This window comes from Antechinus flavipes, chromosome 3 (genome assembly GCF_016432865.1).
Source record: "Antechinus flavipes isolate AdamAnt ecotype Samford, QLD, Australia chromosome 3, AdamAnt_v2, whole genome shotgun sequence".
Lineage (NCBI taxonomy): Eukaryota > Metazoa > Chordata > Mammalia > Dasyuromorphia > Dasyuridae > Antechinus > Antechinus flavipes.
Window position 1 is genome coordinate 18,211,794 of NC_067400.1, and position 23,501 is coordinate 18,235,294.

Below are 23,501 nucleotides of genomic sequence, written 5' to 3' on the forward strand. Positions count from 1 at the left end.
TAGCTTTGATTAAGGGCTAGACAACTTTGATTAAGGGCTAGACAAGCTAACTGACGTCAAGAATAGTAAAACCCAAGGAGTTCTGCCCTCGGGGCACATGCATTCAAAAGGAGGCCCCAATACCATAAACATTAGATCCAGAAAAGTAGGAGGGAGTTCCTGGGAGGGAGCCACTATCTGGTCAGCAGAGATACAAGTGCTGATTCCAAAATAACAAAACTATGCTTTTTTGTTGTTTTATTTTTAATAAACACATGCTAATCTATTTTCTTTAAAAAAAAAAAACAAATCTCTTATTGTTTGCTTTTTGTTTTCATATCACCTTCATTTTCAAATATATTCCTCCTCTTCCCTCCTCCACTTAACCACTACCTGCCTTGGTTTCCTCAACTATTGGAGAGTGAGAGAGCAAGAGTGAGAGTGAAAAAAACAAGAGAAAGAGAAAGAGAGAGAGAGAGAGAGAGCAAAAGTGAGAGGGAGACAGAGAGTAACAGCAAGAAAGAGGGACAGAGAGTGAAAGCGAGAGAAAGAGACAGAGACATAGAGAAAGAGAAAGAGAGAGAGAGAACAAGAGGGAGAGAGAGCAATAGCAAGAAAGAGGGATAGAGAGTAAAAGCAAGAAAACAGAGTAACAGACAAACAGAGAACCAGAGACAGAGACAGAAAGAAAGGTAGGGGAGAGAAAGGATACCTTATCTCCTAAGGTTATTGTGAGCATCAAATGAGATAATTTCTGAGGTGATTTGCAAACTTCAAGTGCAATATCAATGCAAGCTATTACTATTATTGTTAGAATAAAGAATATTAGAGTACAAACACAGTTCGGCAACACTAGTTAATAGCTAAGAATTTGTCAGGACATGCAACATACAGAACCTTATCTCCCCCACTCTTTGCAAAGGAGAGCCTTGTTCTCTTTAGAGACAAACTTGATCATTACAATTACACAGCACTCACAGTCACAATTTTAAGGAAAACCTTCTATAATTCAACTCTCTCATTAACCCATAGGATTCCCCATTTCACTCAAACTACTGAGCATTTAGTGGTTTTGCTGAGATTTATTTAAAAAAAAAATCTTTGAACAAATTTTTAACAATATGTTTAACTGCTGACTAGGTCAGAAAGGGAGAGCCTCTTATTTGGAGGCTAAATCACCTGGCTTGGATTGATTGCTGTTGTTTTTTTTTTAATAATAAAATCATTATTTCCTGCCCTTGCCTCAGAAGTCCCAAAAAGTGTTTGGTTTTCAATACATGATTTCGAAGTTTGAAAGACATAGGTCTTTTTAATGTTGTATGTATGTATTTAACGTTTGATGTATGTATCAAGACTGAGTGATGGACAGAACATATGCCCCATGGCCTGGCACACAGTAAATATTTAATAAGTGCCTTTTAGTATTTCACATGGCAAACCAGCAAAGAAAGCAAAGCAGGAAAAGGGCCAGTGTTAGCGGAGCTCTGAAAAGGTAAGCGGCAGCAAGGACCAGAACGGGCCCAGGAATGGGCCCAGCCATTTTTGGAAAGCAACTTAGAATTATACTTAAAAAAAAAAAAGTACATAAAATGTCCATACCCCTTCAATCGAGGGTTCCCACTGCTAGGTACAGGCTTCTAGGAGATTAAAGACAAAGAAAAGTGCCCACAAACAACAAAATATTGCTAGCAAGACTTTCTGTGGTGGCAAAGAACCGGAAACAAAGTAGACGGCCATTGATTGGAGAATGGGAAGCCCAAGGATGGCAAATGAATGTAATGAGACCTTCTTGAGCTGTAAGAAATGACAAATATGATGAATACCAAGAAGCACACAAAGACTTAAGTGAACTGATGCAAAGTGACAAGGCACAGAGAGCCGGGAAGATGGTACCCACAGTGATCGCAGCCATGGAAACAGAAAGAACAACAGCCACAGAACTTGATGTTGGGAAGCAACACTCTTGGCCCCGGACAAGAGATGACCCTCTGAAGAACTCAGGGGGCCCATGGCTATCGAGCATTGTATCTCCCATCAGGTTTCTTTCAATAGTACTGATGGGTTTTACTGGATTGCTCTTCCCGCTTGTTAAAAATTTGAGGGAGGCAGCCGATGTCACAGTGGATAAAGCATCAGCCCTAGAATCAGGAAGACCTGAATTCAAATCCAGCCTCACTCAACTTACTAGCTGTGTGATCCTGGGTAAGTCATTTATCCTCAAATGCCTCTCCCTCTCTCCCTCTTCCCCCTCCCCAAAAAAAAAAAAAAAAAATTTAATATAAGGATTGTTTTTCTCTGAAATATACAAGGAAAAAGCTACCTGATACAAAAGCAAAGATAGGAATAAAAATCTATTTCAAAAAAAGCAACAGTGAATAAGAAGAATTCAGAGAAGTATAGGAAGATTTGTACAAACTAAGGCAAAGCGAGATGGGCAGAATTATAATCTATGTATGTGACTAGAATCATCTAAATGGAAAGAATAAACCAAATTGGGGGCTGCTGGGTGGTGCAGTGGATAGAGCACCAGCCCTGAAGTCAGGAGGACATGAGTTCAAATTTAACACTTCCGGGCTGTGTGACCCTGGGCAAGTCACTTAACCCCAAATGTCTCAGCAAAAAAAAAAAAAAAAGCAGCAGCAGCAGCCTCCAATTCAGGGTAAATTGAATGGAGATAGACAATCTCCCATCCAAGTCCTGTGTCACCCCAGTCCCTCTCCAAGAACAGCGGTTGTGATGTCTCAGACAAGAAATAGATTAGAAAATCGACCTCTGGAATACACCAAACTGTCCCCAAAGCCATGGGTTGACTCCTCATGAACCCAGTGTAACTGCTTTTTTGCAACCTTTAAGTTATTATGAGTAACTATATTTCACTCCTGAACACAAAAAATGGCTTATACTGAGACGCCTACCTGCCCCACACAGGCTCCCTTCACTAAATAATTGTTACTGAATCATTTTTCAATTGTCTCTGGCTTTTTGTGACCCCATTTGGGGTTTTCTTGGCAGAGATACTGGACTGACTTGCCATTTTCTTCTCTGGTTCATTTTACAAATGAGGAAACTGAGGCAAATAAGGTGAAGTAAATCTGCACCTTTGTACAGATGACGTCCTAGCGTGATAAATCAAGTTGGCCTGAAATGGACTATTCATAGTGAGCACCACGCGTTTACGTTCTCGCTAGCCTCGGGCCTCTGGGACTCACTTAGGTGGCAAAACATAGTTAGAAATTCTCAGTGGATTCCAGAGCTCCCAGTCATGGCTGGAGGGTCTAGAATGGGGAGAACAGGCTGCTACTTTCCAGCTCAGTCTGGATGGCTCCTTGCTGTTGTTAATCAAAGTATCTTAAATTTGGGTTTGCTTTTTTTTCTTGCCATCTTCCTTGGTGGCTCTATCTCAAAAAATTCCAACCCTGGACTTAGCCTAGAGTTCCCTTGGCTCACTTTCCAGGGGGTCTAGAAATGCCCAAACCAGTCCAGGTTTAGGGGAAAGGCCTTTTCCTCCACCACTGAATTGCCCACTTTTCCAAGTAATTCCCCCTTAGCAAACTCCGGTTCCTTGAGGAACCTAAGGTTCCCTAAGTCTAAGGACTAAAGGGTTCTGTACTTAGGCCACTCACCTTTTCCCCCTCAAAGATCTAAGTATCATGAGCCCGACTCAATCAAGTTGAATTGCACAGGAGTATCTACAAGCTAAAAGGGGCCCACGGATGCCCTGGGGAACCGAACTCTGGAGATGCTTGAAATGGCCTTACCCTGATGAAGGAGTCGTTATTCGTAGCAACGTAGACGCGGAAGGACAAGGACGGATGGCTGTCGATGACTTTGTACAGAATCACCGCCCCGTGGTGCTGCACGGTCTCCTGGGCCTGAATGACGGGCCCAACTGGAGAAAGGGAGCTCACGTGCCACTTGACGTGGGTGTTGGAGTGATCTACGGTGGACTCCAGAGCGGGACCGGACTTGGTGATGTGGAACACCTTGAACGTCATCAGGGACTCGTGGTCTGGAAGAGGTGCAAAGGCGCTGTTAGGCTGCCGGCCTGCCACGGACATAAGTCCTTCTAAGCGGGTACAGGAGGCCTGAAGACACTTACGGCCCAAGCAGAGGGAATGCGGAAACTGGATGGAGACGAGGATGGCGGGGTCACATTTGACGTCGAATAAGGGTCCGCCGACGACCCACGGCTTAACCACCAAGTCGGCGTATTTGCTCCAGGACAAAACTGAGTACTTGATGTCAGTCTTCTTGTTGACCTCAAAAATCAGGCCGGTCCGGGCACACTGGTAGGTTCCCTCACAGTCCAGCTTCAGCCTGCATCAGACACTTTATGTTAACGGTGACTTAGTTCAAAACTGTCTCTATTATTCATGGAAAAAATGGCTTAAAAGCTATTTAAATGTTCAATTTACTTCAAGGACCGAGGATGGTCTCATTAGAATTCATTCCCTCATTTCAAAGTGTCTGTTTGAGGCAGTACAAGCTAGAAAGCCAGCCTCAGAGTCAAGAGGCTTGGGTTCAAGTCCTCCCTCTGAAACAGGTTGTTGTATGGCCTCAGCCCTAACCTCTGAGCAACCCGAGGTGATACCCCAAGACCACGCGCCATCTACCAGGGGCGGATCTGCACTTGTTATGGGGGTTCTTTACATCAATTAAATCATGGTCTGTACATCCCAAAAAGTCAGTCCGTTAAACAAGCATTTACTGAGTGTTTGTGATACATCAGGCACCGTATTAAGTGATGGGGAAGCAAAGAAAGACTAAAAAAAAAAAACAGTCATTGTTCTTGCTCATGGAGGAGACAACAAACAAACAACTATATATATCCAAGAGAAATTGGAAATAATCACAGAAAAAGTGCCTGCTTTGGTAAATGGAAAAGGCACTAAAATCATGAAGTCTTGGTCCCTGCCCTCACACGAGGGGCAGTCTAGCAGGGAGTAGATGATCTGGGGGAATAAATAAGATCTGGAACTCAAAGGTGGTCAGGGGGCTAAAGTCCCACTGTGGAAACTCCCTCCACCACGGAAGTTCATAAGCTTTATTTGTCTCATGGCCCCCTGTGAGGCAAATGGATCCCTCCCCAGACTGCTAATTAAAAACAAAATAACAGAACACAAATGCATGAGGACACAAGCACACATGGCTGTAGACACAGAACACCTGCATCTGCACACCCACATGTGTGCACACATGTACATGCTTGCACAAATACGGAACACCATGGGTTCCGGGTGAAGAACCAAGCCCTGCCCCCGTGATACGGACGGACAGTTCTCCTGTCCCTTCTGCTCTCAGAGAGGCGCCCGGGGCTCGTGGGCTCGCCAAGGGTCACCCAGCCAGCCCGTGTCAGAGGCAGGCAGGGACTGGGCTCAAACAGAGAGGATCCCGACCCCAAAGCCCAAGCCCAAGCCCTCTGCTTCCTGAGCCATCGGGTCACCTCCCAACCAGGCAGAGAATAACAAAGCTAATATCCAGCTGTTGGACAATTAGCAAGCGGATCAGACTGGACCGGAACAGAATGAGACTAAATGGAACAGAGAAATGGCTGCCCCAAAGAGCCACGGGCTCCAGGCGGAAGGATCAGGGAAGTCTTTGGGGGAAAGAGCGTTTGGGCCGGCCTTTGAGTGGGCTAGGATTTCCAAAAACAGAGACCAGAGGCAGAGGGCCCAATGGCCAACCTCGAGTACGAGTCACCATCCCACACAACACAGAAAGGCCCCATAACGACTTGTTAATGATTCCTTGGAGACTCTCTGATCTGAGATAAGGGTAAAGTCTTTAAAAATCATGAAGCTGCCCTAATATGACATTCAGGATCACTTACAAAAATTGTCCCCTGGAAAGCAGTCTGGGCACCACCTGCTCATTCTGCTTCTAAAGACAAAAAGATAAACACACAGGGGTCAATGACTGGGGGAGGCTCTTTGTAAAATAAAAAAAAAAAAGCCCCTTTGATCCTGAGTCCACTTACATTCTCAGTGATGCAGTGTCCACAGTGTGCAGGAGAACAGCCAACCCCTAAATAATGGAGAGAAAATCTCGCTTACTTTCTGTGAATATTATTGACGCTCTGTAAAATGAACCACTTGTCAAGCGGAGGCCGTACCTGATGGGAAAGGAGCCGGGAATCCCTCCTTCGTCAGGTCTTCCACTGTAAAGGGAAAAAACAAGCCGTGTAAACACGCGAGAAAAGCTTCGTAGACTCTCTCATACCCACAATGCAATGCAAGTCTTTATATGGACAGCCGACTAAGGCACGAGTGTCAGCAGCAGGGAGGGGTCCGAGTCACCCCAAAGGACAGAAAGCCAATTTTATGTCTCTCAGGCAACACGGAGGAACTTCAAACTAGGAAGATCTGGGTTCAAACTTTACCACGTACCAACTAGGGAAACCAAGCCATCCCCTGTTTATTATGAGGTACCCTCGGACTATCCATACCTGGAGTTTCCCAAAGGGAAAAAAATCATAGGTGTGGATCAAAAATTAAAATTTCTACATTACAACCATGAATACAAGTTAATGTATCATTTTCAAAATGGTTGCTTTTTAATAATACCTCATTTTTACAGCAATTTATAGATACAAATTTATAATAGATACAAATAATGTATCGATACAAAACATTATAAAACCATAGATTTAGAATTGGAAGAGACCCTAAGAAAAATGAGCTGATGGATTTCAGAAAAGCCTGGGAAGACTTATATGAACTGATGCTAAGTGAAGTGAGCAGAACCAATAGAACAGTGTACACAGCAACAACAAGATTATGGTGATGATCAACTGTGACAGACTTGGCTCTACTCAACAATTGAAGGCAATTCCAATAGGCTTGTGATGGAGAGGGCCATCTGCATCCAGAGAGAGGACTATGGGGACTGAATGGCGATCACAGCCCAGTATTTTCACCTTTGTTATTTTTTTCCTTTTGATCTGATTTTTCTTGTGCAGCATTACAAATATGGAAATATGTTAGGAAGAATTGCACATGTTTAATCTGTATCGGATTGCTTGCTATCTTGAGAAAGGGGGTAAAGGGGGTAGAGAGAGGGAGAAAAATCTGAAACACAAGTTTTAGCAAAGGTGAATGTTGAAATCTATTTTCGTATGTATTTGGAAAAATAAAATACTATTAAAGGTTTAAAAAATGGAAGAAATCTTAAAGATCTAGTCCAATCCCATTTTACAGAGAAGAAAACTGAGACCAAGGGATGAAGTGGTTGATCAAGGTTACACAGGTAAGTGATAATCCAGGTCCTGACTACAAATATCGGTCCCTCCATTGTGCCACATTCTCCTAATTTCCCCCACCTCCCAGCTTTGCTTCTAACCTTCCAGACCTTGATTCCGTGGCTCAGTTGCTTCCCTCCCTGGAACTCCCCTCAGTGCCCAGAGCTTCTCCAGCCCCTCACAGTTTTCTGCCACGGGATGAGCCACCAACCTTCAGTCTGATTTTCTGGACTCCCTCAGAAGTACCTGACCCCCAGTTTTCCAACTCCCTTTTGCACACTGTCACTACCACTCTCAAGCCCCTTAGACTGTAAGCTCCTTGAAGGCAGGATCTCTCTACTTTTGCCTGTGTGTGTATCTGCCAAGCTTAGCCCGGTGCCTGGCATACAGCAGGTATTTAATAAATGCTTGTTACCCGGCCAAACAATGCCTCCTCATATTTCCCCACATCCATTTTCCTTGGAATCCTCAAAGCATATCCCTGGGATCTAAAGACAAGCAGGCCAAGGATCCACATTTGGGGAGGTCAGGAATCTGAGGTTTAAAGCTAGAAGGAACATTGAGTTTAACCTGCTAGTTTTACAAATGGGGAAACTGAGGCCCAAAGAAGTGGAGTTTGCTAGTAAACAGCAACATACTATTAGAAGCCAGGTCTTCTGACCCCACAGTTTCTGGCCCCTTCTATTACTTTTTCTTTTAATATGCTCCATTTTTTTTTTTCAAAAGCACATTTCACCTTGAGAAAACTGAAAACCTTTTCCTCCTTTCTTCAGAATCAAGTTAACAGACTGAGAGCTGGAAAGGGCCCTGGAAACCACTTCTTCCCATCTTTTCATTTCACAGATCAGAAAACAGAGGCCGATTTTTCCAGTTTAAACTTGTTACCTCCTTATCCCTACGGCTAAATCTCCTGACTCTTGGATCCAGTAACGTCAGGCTCCTGGCTATTCCTCAAACCAGACTCTGCACCTCCTGACTGGCTGCCCCCAGGCCTGGAATGCTCCCCCTTCTTATCTTGATTCCCAACTTCCTTGGTTTCCCTCAAATACCAAATTCCCACCTTCTGCTGAAAGCCTTTCCCAGGTCTCCATCTCCCTTCCTTCCCTGAACGCCCCACCGCTGTCTTTTTAGCACAATCATTTGCAGGCTATCTCCTCCACTGGACTGAGAATTCCTTGAGATCAAAGCCCACTTTTTGATGTTTCTTTATATTGCACTATTTAGCACAGTGCTGCACATAGTAGGTGCTTACTTGTTGACTGACTGAGTGCAATGGGGGCTCCTTTTGCAGCCCAGGATTTCATATCGCCCTTTCAGAAACCTCTCTCCCTACTGCTAATCTTGCCAGGTTCAACGTAAGCTTCAGTTCACTCTCGATCTAACAAGTTTGGTCCCCGAGCCTTCTAAGGAAGAGGGATGCTCACGGGCAGGGGGGCAGCAAACGGGGACCTCATTTTACCTTGGGAGAATGACGATTCCTCCGCGGAAGATTCAGTCTGCTCCTCACCTGTGGAGACAAGTAATCCAACCTCATTAATATCCATCAGTGAGTGAGCCAGCCTGCAGCGCTGAGACCAGGGTAATCCGAGCCAGCCCCAGCAGTCCAGGGGCTCAGTCAAGGCAGCTAATGAAAAACGGATGAGAAAGTACTTACTTAGTGCTCACTCCCATGTGCCAAGAACTGTGCTAAGTGCTAGGGGTGTGAAAAGTCAAATTAGGCAGTTGCTGTTTCGGAGAAGCTCACACTGACAACGTGGCAGGGCTGGCGGGCAGGTCTGGTGGGGCTAAGGGAGCAGCGATCGGGCAGATGGCAAGGCCCAGGAGGTTTGGGACAGTATTAGCAGGTCTGGCGGATGTTCTCCAACTGTCCTGTGGCAGCCTGAGACCCCATGGATTCCCTTCCCAGCTTTCATTCATAAAGAAGCCCAAGCTCAATTTCCCTTAGAGATCAATGCAAATAAAGGGGGATTTTTTCCCACCATCCTCTCTCTGAAATCTCCCTGATCATGGGCTCCCAATGGAGAGGAGGTCCCAAGGAACCTCGGGGCAGAAAAACTGTAGCTATGGTTGCAGCTTATCTAGACTCAACAGCGTCAAGGCCCCGTTCATTTTCAGCAAGGGAATGAATTATCTTGCTTCAGTTACTTCTTTCCCAATAGCTGTTGAGTCAACAATGGTTGGGTGGATGCCCATCTGTGTTACCTCAACGTGACCTTAACTGTTCCCTCCCGACTAGACTGCTTGGGACCTTGCCAGTCAGTCCTCCTGTACCACGACAGCCGCTTCTAGAGGGGACCTCCGAGTCCCCGTTCGGTCCCAGCCAACCAGCATCTAGTAAGACCCTGCCGCGGGCTCCGTGCTGGCAACAGCAGCATCTGAGAAGGACGAGGGTGGAAGAAAAACCGTCGCTTTTTTATTTAAGCAGAGAGCGAGCAAGTGCTGTAACTTAGGAGAAGGCGGTGTTAGGCAAACAATGAGATCAGAAGAGGTCAGCAGCCACATGGCAAAGCACTGAATGCAAGAGGAAGAAGGGCAGGGAGGGGATGGTAGAGTCTAGAGAAGGATGTTTAAGGATTACTGCATTTGTGCATTATTTATAGACACTCAGTGAGGAAGTGGAGAGAGCACTAGACTTGTAATCAGGAAGATGAATCTTCTGAGTTCAAATCCAATCTACTACTACTACTACTAACCATGTGACCCTGGACAAGTCATTTAATCCCATTTGTCTCAGTTTCTATAAAATGAACTGGTAAAGATAATGGAAATCACTCCAGTATCTTTGCCAAGAAAATTAGAAATGGAGTCACAAAAGGATTGGAAATGACTCAACAATGGTATTTACATTTTAAAAATCTATCCCTTATAATGAGAACAGAGCTATGATGATGAATTCTAAATCACCTAAGAGCGTGCTATTCAATGGGAATGCTGCACCAGCCCCCTGGCCTTTGATACCTTGTTTTTCGGCTACTTTGTGGCTAGTCAGGGAAAAAGAAGAGTGGAGAGTGAGAAGTTTTATATTGGAAAAATCTTATACCTTGGAGATAGTACAAAACATGGCTCAAATCAAATTTTGTATTACTTATGAATTTAATTTCCTTTTTCCATTTCCTCTTTGCCCACATCTGCAGTATGTGACAGTTCACTGCATGTAAAATAGACTATTTATTTCTTCATTCATTTATTTATTTATTTGCTGAGGCAATTACAGTTAAGTGACTCACCCAAGGTCACACAGCTAAGAAGAATTAAGTGTCGTGTCCGACATCCCATTTGACCTCAGATCCTCCTGACTTCAGAGCTGGCACTCTATCCATTGTGCCATCTAGCTGCCCCAAAATAGACAATTTTAAAAAATAATAACCATATTCCATGAAATGCTGGACTTTGTGGACGAGTAAATGGTTTGTAAGAATTGAAAAGAATCACTATGGCCGTTCCCATCACAGTGTTGCTCACACCCTCAAATTCACATCAGCTCATCCAACGGCCCAGGTCCAAACGCTTCTTCAGGAGTGGCTGATGTTTACCCACATCCTTAGCCTCCAATAAGCTTCCTGTCCAGCACCAATGTCCTGTTCTCTTACTTTCCTGAGAATCACAAAAACACAGACTTGAAGCTGAAGTCAAAGTCCAACCTTCACATTATACCTCTGAGGACCTCGAGGGCCAGAGAGATTAAGGGTCCAAGGTCACAGAGATATTAAGTGGCAAAGCTGGGATCAGAACTCTAATTTCAGATTGCATGTCTTTCCACTCTATTACCTGGCCCCAGGGGATGATCTAATGTTTTCCCTCAATAAGAACACACAGACTCACTATTAAAATGAGAACCTCCTTCTAGGTACTCTCCTAGGTGTGTCAAGAGAATAAGCGAATAGTTACCTAGTCCTTCATGCATTACAAAGCCCCTTTTTTACATTACCTCATTGAATCCAACTTCCAATGACAATGAAAGGCAGGCAGAACAAGTATTATTTGTCCCATTTTCAACCCAGAGAAACTGAGGCTCAGCAAAAGAATGGCTTGCTCCAGATCATCCAGGAAGGATCACAGATTCAGCGTCAGGAGGGACCTTTGTGGTCATCTGGTACCCTCCTCTTGCTTTGAACCCGGGCTCTGACTCCACATCCAGTACTCTTTCTAGTGCATCTTGCTGCCTCTCAAGATGGCGGCCATTGGTAAGATACCAATTGATAAGATATGTCATCAATCTAGGGAACTCCCAGAAGAGGAAACTCACTCTGCCAATGGAAGTCACTTACTACCGATGCACTTCACAGGTTTGGAGACTCACCTTCATTAAATAGCTTGCCCAGAACCTCTTCCAATATGTGTCAGAGGTAGGATTTTAATCCCGGGTTTTCTGACCTGTGACTTCTAGTCACAATACCACAGAACAGACTTAATAAGTGCTTTCTGATGGATTATGTCAAAATATCTCCTTACCATCATCCATCTCCAGTTCTTTCCCAGGCAGATCCTTCTCCCTGTGTTCTCAGCCTTGCTCCACCTGGCCCTTCCTATAAGCAATCACTTCCTCTCTCTCCTGAATTCCTTTTCCTCTTCCTGCAAAAATATTCTCTTCTATCATTTTTTGCCATGCAGAAAAAAGCTTTCCTTCCCTCCGCCACCTCCTCTCATCTCCTGGGAATAACAGAGAAAGGGAATTGACCGTTGAGGAGACTCAGTGTTCCTCTATGGAAGGGCAAAGCCAAGAATGAAAAGTAACCGAGTCACAATCTTCAAATTATGGGCTCCCTTTGACCTTTAGAGAGGAGGCAGCCAGATAGGGTGGTGACCAGAGCAAGGGCCTGGAGTTCAAGTCTGACATTAGTTGTATGACCCTAGGCAAATCACTGCCTGCCTCAGTCTCCTCAATTGTAAAATGGGAACAATAGCATTTAGCATTTTATTCCCTCCTTAGCTTGCTGCGAAGACCAAATGAGACACTTGGAAAGTGATTAGCAGAGCAAATGGCACAAAGCAGGTGCTTAATGAATCTTTATTCCTTCCCTGACCCTTCCTGGATGACAGTTCAGGCCTGTGATAGAAGGCATCCAGAAGGAAATTTCTAATGAAGAAAACCAGTACCTCATCCCAGCTAACCAGCTTAATAGTTATGAGCTCCCTGTGGGGCCCATTTGGGCCAGGAGAATAAGGAACAAGAGCTTTTGGAAGAGAGAATAACTAGCTCCTGGTGTTTATTATGGATAAAGCATTTTAATGAGCTTCAGGAGGAGGCTGGTTCCCTAGCTCCACAGAGGCCGTCTGCCATACGGGGCTAAGAGCCATTTAACAGCCAATGTGCCTGAGAGAGATGGAGCCAAGTTAGTAGGTCTGCGCTTTCTCAGATAATGGCCCTCCGAAGCCCTCAGTGCATCCCAACCGCAGAGAGCCTCCCTGGGACTGCCAGGGCTTTCTGCCCTGCTGCTTCCCTCTGCCCGCCCTGGCCCTTCCCATACTCCTGTCAGCAGCAACAGGCCCTGAGCCATGACCTCTCCGAGAGCAACAGCCTCTCCCGTCCCCTGCTTCTAGCCTCTCTGGCGGCTTTTGCCCCGCCAGCCCAGTCCCTGGCTAGCTTCCCAATGACAAAAGACATCCAGTCCAGTCCAACCCAATCCAGCAAGCGTTCATGATGAGCGTGGGGTCCACTGGTGGCCAATATCACAACACACTGAGTCTCAACGGTGGTCTAGCGCCCAGTGCGCTGACCCACAGTCAGGAAGACCCAATTACAATCCCGGTGCCGTTTATACGCCCTCGAAAGTTGGTAAAGACCTTTACACACATCATCTCGTGAAGCCTCCCAGCAGTCCTGGGAGGTCAGTTTACATTACAGGTACCACGGCCCCCATTTTTGAGGGTTCTGGAGGGTGCAGTTTAGCCTTTTGATTTCATTAGCCTGGGGTACTGTCAGTGTAGAAACCCCCTCCTCCCTAACTGATCAGTAACCAATTATCTTAGAGAAACTGAGAGATTTGATTTTCCAAGGGTACTCTCAGTGTAGAAACCTCTTCCTCCCTAACTGATCAGTAACAAATTATCTTAAGAGAAACTGAGAGATTTGATTTTCCAAGGATACTCTCAGTGTAGAAACCTCTTCCTCCCTAACTGATCAGTAACAAATTATCTTAAGAGAAACTGAGTGATTTGATTTTCCAAGGGTACTCTCAGTGTAGAAACCTCTTCCTCCCTAACTGATCAGTAACAAATTATCTTAAGAGAAACTGAAAACTTTGACTTTGCCGGGATCACAAATCAGTAAGTGTTAAAGGGAGGCTCTTCCTGACTCTCTGCATTAAAACATGCAAAGAATCAGGAGGTTGCTATGTTGTGTCTATGCCCATTTTATTAAAATGTATATTATACTTTCAGAATTGCAGCGAGTTACACTCCATCATCTCACTTGGGCGTCCCCCATATCCTAGGGAGTGGCGACCACGCTTATGATCATTACTGTTTTTACACATGAGGGCACTGAGGTTCAGGGAGCTAAGGTGAGTTGCTCATGGCATGACCACAGAGCTGGTGAATATGACAGAAAACTGAAATCAGTTTTCCTATCTCTGAGGCCATTACTCTCGCCATGACCCCGTACTGCCTCTCAGTAGAGGAAGCAGATTGCTGCTGGCAGTAGCTAGTACTACTAGTGGTAACATAATCCGCGTGTTCCAATCAATCAGTGAGTTTATTGAGCACCTACCATAGGCAAGTGCTATATTAGGCACTGGGAATACAAAAAGAAGCGGCTTCTCCAAGAAGAATCCACTCTATTAGGGGAGATTTTAGATAGACAGGTAGATATAGACATATACATACTCACACATGCATGGTGTATATGTATACCATATACATATATACTATGTATATAAGTGCATATGTATATGTACATCCCCCATATGTATACAACATTATATACAATCATATACAATATTATATTCAATTATATATAAAAGTAATTTGGGGTATAAAGGTACTGTCAGCCCGGGGATCAAGGAAGGAGATGGTACCCCAAGAAATGAGGGAGGCCAGGGAACAGAAGGGAGTGTCATATTGTCCTATGACTGGAGAAGGCAGGAAGGGAATCCATCCAGCTGAAGAGACTGTGGCTTTAATTGGCAAGCAGAGTTTTAGTTTATTCTAGAGCTAAATTAGAGCAACTGGAGTTTATTGAATAATATGGTACCTCCACACATAAGTTTCAATTTTTAAAAATAATTTTATTAAAAATATTTGAAATAATGTCATCCCATTATAATATACAGAATTAATACAAAAACTAAAATATCTCATATTATGTACGAGGTACAACATTAAGTGATGCAAAAATGAAGAATGAAATGAAAAAAAGATAGGTGAAATGATCATTTAAGCTGGTACAATGCAAGACGAACCAGAAAACCTTAAACTTGAAGAGTTCCCGGGTTCCTACTTATTTTTAACAGTGGAAAAAAAATAAAACGCAAGAGACAATGCATTTACTTGACTCTTGACTCTCTCCAAAAGAAAAACGTCCTAATTAGTTTCAGAATGACACTGAGCACGAAACAAACACGGGCTGCTAGGAACGCAGGCCAATAAAAACAGAGGTTTACCTGTTCCCATAGCAACCACTTCCTATCATTCTTCATCACATCATCCTGTTTTGCCACTTTCATTTGCCAATTATAAACCTATGTGCTACGTGAGCCCCTGGAGCGACTTCTCTTCCCCAAGGTCCTGCCCAGCTGTCAAAGTGCCCATGACAACTATCTCCCGATGGTTAAGCCCGCTGGGTATGACTTTGGTTTAAAAAGAAACGGCATGTCCACTTATTGTGAATAATCATAGTAAAACATGGCATCCATCAGACTGGTCAGGATTAAGCGGGAGGCCCAATCACTTATGGATAGCAGACAGCCGAGGATTCCTGGCTCTTGAAAGATTACAGTCACTTGACTAAGTCATCTGAATGATTAATAATAATTAATTATTGATAGTTTTTTTTTCCATAAATATCACTTGAAATTCATCAGACTCTGCTGAAAGAGTCACTTGACTAAGTCATTTAAATGATTAAGAATAATTGCTTATTGGTAGTTTTTTTTTCTCATAAATATCATTTGATGAGCAGAACCAGAAGATCATTGTACATGGCAACAAGATTATATGATGATCAGTTCTGATGGACGTGGCTCTCTTCAACAATGACAAGATTCAGACCAGTTCCAATGGTCTTGTGAGGAAGAAAGCCATCTACACCCAGAGAGAGAATTGTGGGAACTGAATGTGGTTCACAACATAGCATTTTCACTCTTTTTGTTGTTAGCTTACATTTTATTTTTTTTCTCATTTATAAATAAATAAATAAGTAAGTAAATAGATAGATAGATAGATGAAGAAATAAATAAATATTATTTGAAACTCACCAAACTCTGTTTCAGAACTGCTCTCAGAACTATTTTCTCCTAAATAAAAACACATAATATGTATTAAACAAACAATAAAAAACAAGCATATTTTTAAAAATACTTAAAGTAAACTTAAAATTCAATTAATTGAATTCTCACCAGAATCTGTTTCAGAAGTCCTCTCAGAATTATTTTCTTCTAAATAAAAATCATATAACACGTATTAAAGAAACAATAAAAAACAAGCATATTTTAAAGAATATTTAAAGGCACTTTAAAATTCAATTAATAATATCTAATTTTCTGTTTTAATCATGTTAGTTTGTTAAACTGCTTAAGTCAGAAGCATGCCTTATAACATGAGAAGGCTCATATTAAACCATTCACATCCCCCAATACCATTATTAACTAACATTATACCCCATGGATATCAAACGGTACCAAACGTACCAAACAGTATTCAAAACATAGCATTTTATGGTAGCAAAAACACAAAAAAACTGGAAATAAAATGGGCGTGCCCATAGTTTGGGGATTAGGTAAATAAATTATGACATGTCAATGTATTGGAATATTACTGTGCAATAAATAATAAATAGGAAGAATTTTAGAAAACCTGGGAGGAACTATAGGAGCTAGGCAATTGGAAGGGAATAGACAGGGAGAATAAGTCACAGTAACTGCAAAAACAATACAAGAGAGACACAGTAACTGCAAAACATAACTGAAAACTGAACTTTGACCAAAGGCAATAACCAACATTGTTCCAAGAGAGCAAATGATTAAAACACTTTTGCCCATGTTCAGTTTGGGGGAGGAGTGGAGAGTCATGGGTCATATACAGAAAGCTTTACTAGACCCTCTTTCTTTATTACAATGGAAGGATACTATAGGAGAGCACATCAAGAAATGGCTCTAATATAAATAAATGAAAGAATAAAAATTGTGAAAAAAAAAAAAACTTTTGCCTCTTGGCAGCAAGGAGAGAGATATGTCTTAGTTCTTTGGTCAAGATTTCAAATAATGGGTTTGGCTAAAATGGTGCTACCTTCCCTTGTCCCCAAGGTAATCTGAATTTTCTTTTTCTCCAAGACAAAAATGGAGAAAATCTCTCCCATCCAAAATCATGCCCTGATTTTTTTTTCCACTCTGGGGAAAAGGTGAGAGCCTGGAATCTTTCACATGCAGTTCAGGCCTGTACAAGCTTAGAGTATAACAAAGCCCACCCTCTCCCCTCCCACTCCCACTTCACTGCCCAAGCTGGCACACTGGATTCAACAGACTGTCTCCACTAGGCCCTAACCTTGAAATTTCTAGTTCTGGCCAGAGTACTTTGAGTTCCAATAGCAAGCTGGGCTAGTCTTGAGCCCCTTTATGGTGCCTGGAGGAATAAAGTAATAGGGAGGAGAAACAGGAGGGTTAGGTTGCTGAAAATAAAGAGGCTCCCGTGGATAGAGCACCAGCCCTGAAGTCAGGAGGACCTGAGTTCAAATCTGACCTCAGACATTTAGCAAAAAAATAATAATAACAATAACAATAATGAGAAGCCCCCAGCTGCAACCAGTATGACCTTAAGCCCATTCTTCCCATTAGATTCTGAGGTCAGGGACTATCTTTTGTCTCCTTTGGTATCCTTAGCACTAGTACAGTGCCTGGTATAGGTAGGTGATTAATAAATGTTTATTATATATTAATTGAAATGGAAGCTGTGTTGGTCAGACTCCATTCCATTTCTTTGATTTTATACCAGAGTTTAAAATGATGTTTATAGTTAAATTCATCTGCCTATTTTTGCTTGTCTTGCAGATGTCCTTAAAAAAAAAAATCTTATGATCATTTACAGCAGAGCTTCCTGTTGGAAGGGAATCAGATTAAATAAACTCACACGAACCACACCCTTAGAATAGCAGGTCAAGAGAGGCAGAATGAAAGGCTGTCAGCTCCTGGAAATTTAGGTTTTCCTGTCAGCTCCCAGTGGAGTTGGGAGCTGGTCATAAATGTCAAGGTAAACAAGGGACTTTCCAGAGCAGAACAGAATAGGATCAGGTGGGTGACTATTAGTGCCACCTGGTGGTTTAACTGTAGAGCAGGAAGCTGCCCCTGAGAGAGAAGGGGGAAAAGGTAGCTAGGTGAGAAGGGCGCAAAATGGCCACCTAGTATCTCCTAGTTATCCCACAATGGCAGTCAGGTGGCTTGGCGGATAGAGCACTGGATTTGGAGTCTGGAGAACCTGGACTGTAGAACCCCAGAGAGATCTTTTTAAATGGCTTCTTCACTTTGCTCATGCCTAACTTTTCCTTGAGGATTTTGTTTTGCTGTTAGGATGTAATGGAGAGAAAACTGATCTAAAGGTCCTGGGTTCCAAGCCCATCCTTGATATACACTGGGAGAGAGATCCCGGGTATAGGAGGGAAGCCCCTGCCAGGTGGATCTGGCTGGTTCTTTTCCTACGAAGAATCTGAAGCCAGGCTCAAGATTTAATCTCAGGTTGCCTGAGAACCAAAAGCCACAAGGTATATGAACTTTAGATACTGGAACATCAGCTGGTTGAGAACAAAGAGACAGAAGCAGTACTGAGCTGAATTAAAATGGTCTCCTCTCTAATTATCCTTCCTGTGCTGTGGCTGATAAAATTCCCTTTTGCTAACTGTCAGATCTCTTGCAAATTTTGCATTTCATTACGGTGTCAAACCTACAGTAATGGGTGAGATATAAGCTCTAGTGCTCTAGATCACTTTTCAGAAGTACTACAGAAAAGGTGCTAATTTCTATTAGCCAAAAGAGCTTTCCTATCTGGTCATTCCCTACATAAATGAAATAACAGCTCCATATCCAATGCCTGTTACTTACATTCTGATTCTGTATATACCCTGCCCGTTCTAATCAGAATAAGGATCACAAAATTTGGGACCTTTAGGGATTATCTAGTTTAATCTTCCCATTTTACAAATAAAGAAACTGAGGCCCAAAGAGGTAAATTTTTTTTTCTTGAAATTATACTAGTAATTGTCCAAATTCAGCATTCTTCTCATTTTAATTTTAGTCTTCATCTTTGTCATATCTTAGGGTGCAAAAATATTGCATTATCTTTAAATCCTAAAGATTTAAGATAGTTTGATTCATTCTTCCCCAATCAGTGGGCAGGTGCATTGTTTCCAGTTTCTTTTCCATTACAAATAACAGTGCTATGAATACTGTTATTCAGCTTAATCTTTTTCCCCCTTTAATAAAATTCTTCATTTTTTTAAATTTAGATTTTAGCAGTTGTTCTTATTTAAGCCTATCTTATATCAGGCAAGATGGAGTTGATTTTGATTCACTATCTCAGTGGTACCTGTTAGATCTTTTTTCATAGGAGCTTGGACAAGGCACTATGGAAAAACAGCCACCCTGGAACATTACTTTGAGGGTAAAATAGCAAATGTGCCCCCTCCAAAATAGGTACAATTGCATTGGTCTTCAGAGACATTTGGCCACCTGGATCCTCGCCTCCCTCCCACAATGTACGGGACAGCCAAGGAAGAGCTGGGATTTCCTCAGTGAGGAGATATGGGGCAGATCATGAGCCACGGGTCACTGAGTAGCACTAGGAAGCTGTCCAAGGTAAGCGACCGCTTAAGAGAGTCACTGAGGCTCACCCAGCCAGTGTCAGGGGCAGTATGGAATCCAAATCTTCCCCACTCCAAGCCCAACTCTCTCCCCCAGGGTCATGCTGCCTCCATACAACAAAAGAAACTACAGAGCCATCTTTTGCCTTGGCGAGGCTAAAGCAAGACTTCCCAGGCATAATTACTCGGGCTATTTGCCAAGCCACATCCCTGTGTTTAGATGTATCACATCTGGACAAGACTTTGGTATCCCCTCCATCGTCACAAGTATGAGCCTAGAGAAAAAGGCCAGTCTGGAAAAAAGGGTTATCTCATGCATAAGCTTCTGAAAGACTAGACCATACATAATTCAATTTAGGAGGCTGAAAAAGAAACAACTAGATAAAAATGGAGAGTTCCTGCCCTAAAGAAACTTCTGTTCCCCGGCAGAGATTTAACTTAAGTGCAGAAAAAAAACATGGTGCATATATACAGCAACTAAATACAAAGTATTGGATAGGGAGGGCAGGAACAAGGGGGCAAAGCAGCCTCTGAAGCGAGCCCTGAATGATGGTCTAGATTCCAAGGCTACGATGGGGAATTTATAATTAGCAACGACAAAAACATTTTACAGGCAACAAGATATTGCTGGATGTTGGTTTTTTAATAGTCACATATTGGCTGTGGCTACACACAACAGAACTATAACCAGGCAGCACGGCCACCCCCCAGGGCCAATCGGGTTAATTCTGCCCAATAAAGAATCATCACACATTCTGACGTTTTTTTCCAGCCATCTGAAACTGTCAAACACATGTCAACACATGAAACGGTCAGAATCTCCTCCATACCTGATTGGGAGACTGGAGAAATACTCTGAGAATCACCAGGAGGCTCTGATAAACTTTCTAAATTCAAGATGGAAAAAAGGAAAATTCAAAATATAAGTAAAAAACAAAAGTGAATCAACAGTGCAAACACCCCAACCCATTCATGTCTATTTTAATCCCACAAGCCACGACCACATGTATAACAAACAGGTCCCCTTCACAATCCAACCACTGATTTTGGCATGAGATCAATCTTAAACCCTGACTTTCAATGTTGATTCAACATTGGCTAGTTCGCATCACAAAAACAAGGCTCGAATAGCAAACCCATGCCTTTAAAATATATTTGACCTATATTCTAGCAGGGAAATTGTTTTAGACCGAGTAAGCCGAAGGATTGTCACAAAAAACCAAACAAACTACCTACCACAGGGTGGGGCAGTGTTTGACTTGGTTTCTTAGTCATCAGATGACTTTAAACAAAGGAAACTGTACGGTCTGCTTGGTGCGCCCAGCTTGGAGCTAACCTTCCCTGTTATTGAGGAAGCAATAAAGGAGGCAGTGGAATATCTACTTTTAGATCTATTGTGTAACAGAGAGCTCCTGTACCAACAGCCTATTTAACCACATCAGCCAAAGGCTTTTCTTTTATTTTGATTGACTAAGTATGTGCCAGTGTAGACTGTTAAATCTTTCTGAACCTCAGTTTCCTCCCTGGAAAATGATCTCTAAGGAATCTGGCAAAATGATTATGATTCCTCAGCTAGAAAATAATACAAAATGAGGCTGAATAAATAAGGTGGGGGGAAGAAGGAAACACTTACTCCTGATGTGACAAGGAGTTGATCCTTGATACAAGGTTCAACAAAGAGATAAAGTGAGCTCCTTTTGTTTGGTAGAAAGATTACTATAAAAGTAACCATTTTAATAACAATGAAAAATCCACAAGAAACTCACCATGACCACATAACCTGAATGACTTATTATAAAAGTATACCTCAGCAACAAAGATGGACAACATATTCAGTTTTTCTCTTGTCTCCTTGTCCTTTTACATGTGTATATGTAACATATATGACTACATACAAACATTTTGTTGTTTTTTAATACAGAAAATCAGTCTGTTCATGCTGCTTCTCTGCCCCTTCCTTTATTGTCCACTGTTTCATCAGCATTTCATTTTTCCTGGCATTTTTCACACATTTTTCACTTGGAACAGGCCGGTCATCTCATATTCCACTAAATCGTTCCACAATCATTTATTTATTAGTGAGATTGAATTAATTTTTCCCTCTTTACAAAGATATGAAAAATTCTGCATGGCTTTTAAAAAAATCTCCCAATTACCTCTCAAAAAAAAGTAATAAAAACAAAAATTTTCAATTAATGCTCAGAATATATTTTGATTAATAAATCATTGAGTCATAAGCTACAGAAGATCAGTTTCATCACTTTTCTACTGTATGGTCAAATTGAGCTCCAAGAAAAATGAAATTCTCCCAGATGTTTCATATTATACTTTTTTCCCTACATTCTCACACACTTTCTCTCCCTGCCACCACCACCTCCTGCCCAATAAGGGTTCCCGATTTTATTTTTTTTTTCAATTTGATGAGCACAAAGTGGTGGTGTTCTACAACCAGTTCTGGAGGTTTGCAAGAACCCATTGTTAAATTTTCAGTAAGAGCATTTCCACCTTGGGAATTGACTAATGCTACAAATCAGGACTTGACTTATTGTTGATTATCTAGACTTCAAGAAAGGGACGGCAAAAATGTTCATGTAGAAGTTAAAACTGTTGTGTATACATTGTTTTTTCCTACAGAGAGCCATTTGTTAAATACTGATCATCATATCCCTGATACAAGATGTATAATTAATTTTTTTAATCAAGATCATCAATTTCAATAGGGAAGGGACCCTAAAAGGTCATCTGGTGAAACTTCCTCAATTTACATTTTACTCTTGGGAGTCAGAAGACCCAAGCTTAACTCCAGCTTCAGAAACTAATCCTAGGAAAGTAATTTAAACTCTGTCTGCCTCAGTTTCCTCATATGTAAAATGAGGTTATTAATAAAACCTATCTCCTAGGACCATCAAGGGGGTAAAATGAGATAAGCACTCTGTGAACTTAACACACTTTGCAAAAGCTAGTTATTATTATTTTACAGATGTGAAAACTGAAGGCAAGAGCCATCACTTGCCCAAGATCATCACTTGCCCAAGATCATCATACCATTAATAAGAGGCAGAACTGGAATCCAAGGCCAGTTTTTCTGACTTCAAACTTAGCATTCTTTAACTTTAACTCAGTCCTGGGATCTCTCTTCTTTCATTTATCTTTTTGGTCATGTTGGTTTTATTGTTTTACTGCCCAGGTCGCAATTTAGTTAATGTTAAAACAGCAACTCTGATGTTATTTCCCATTTCGATTATTCTATCTTTTACATACAGATTTTTTCATTTGTGCTACCAGTTTTATTGTGACCTTATGGAAAATTTCCTTTGATTTCTCATTAGATTTCTTTTCCATTTTTTAAAGGAGCTTTAATTGACTCTGTCAATTAAAAAGACAGTTCACTTCTAATTCTCAAATAACCACAAAGTACTTTTGTTGGAGGTTATACTTTCTATAACATTGCAAATATGCTCAGTCTGACAAAATATTGCCTTTGTCCAGGAAATGGGAAATAAGTTACCAGTTACCAAGAAAACAATGGATATCGAGTACAGTTTCAGTCAAATAAATACATAAAGATTTTAAATGATCATACCTCTATCTTGTGAAGAGAGAGTATCATAACCACTAGAATAGGGGAAAAAATAAAACAAGATATTAAATCAGAAAGTTTTCTAGACAACATGGTTATGCTGTTCTTCAAGATGCCCATTACAAAATGTTTTCCCAAAAATGTGTGGTGTTTTCTTTTCAACAGGTCTGACTGTGACCACATTCGGGTTTTTTTTTTTGCAAAGATACTGGAGTGGTTTGCCATTTTCTTTTCCAACTCATATTACAGAAAAAGAAACCAAGGCAAAACAGGATTAAGTGACTTGTCCAGGGTCAAACAATTTAGAAGTGTCTAAGGCAGAAATTAAACTCAAGAAGATCAATTTTCTTGACTCCAGGCCTAGCACTCAAACACTATGGCTCCATCTACCTCCTCTTTCCCAAAAATACTAATGATAAATTTCCAGAATAATAAATGCAATCATAAAAAATCATTCCATACAACTCAGATATTTTCCTCAGATGTAGCAATAAGAGTAGCAGGTTTGGAATCCATAAAACATGGGTTCAAGTATTTCAACCTTTATGTGCCTCAGACAGCTCCCTAGGGCATATGTACTGAGTCACAGAAGGCACGCGTCTTAGTTGGTAGAGGGCATTCTAATCCTGAGGAACTGCTAAATTTTTTATTATAAATTTATTACAACATCAAGAAAAAAAATCCTCCAACTCAATATAGCT

The 23,501-nt window shown here is 41.9% G+C and overlaps 1 protein-coding gene across 1 annotated transcript in view; it reads right to left on the reverse strand.

Moving 5' to 3' along the window:
• The window catches only part of LOC127552832 (uncharacterized), a 42,595-nt gene extending 19,763 nt beyond the window's left edge, over positions 1–22,832 (reverse strand). Inside the window, exons 1-10 of the mRNA XM_051983094.1 lie at positions 22,804–22,832; positions 20,051–20,107; positions 15,772–15,810; positions 15,631–15,669; positions 8,676–8,723; positions 6,092–6,136; positions 5,957–6,003; positions 5,810–5,859; positions 4,079–4,296; positions 3,738–3,988 (exon numbers count right to left, since the gene is read on the reverse strand). Of these exons, the coding sequence (XP_051839054.1) occupies positions 3,738–3,974 (237 nt within the window). The 5' untranslated portion in view covers positions 3,975–3,988; positions 4,079–4,296; positions 5,810–5,859; ... (5 more) ...; positions 20,051–20,107; positions 22,804–22,832. The remainder of the gene's footprint in view (positions 1–3,737; positions 3,989–4,078; positions 4,297–5,809; positions 5,860–5,956; positions 6,004–6,091; positions 6,137–8,675; positions 8,724–15,630; positions 15,670–15,771; positions 15,811–20,050; positions 20,108–22,803) is intronic.
• Positions 22,833–23,501: the final 669 nt, after the last annotated feature.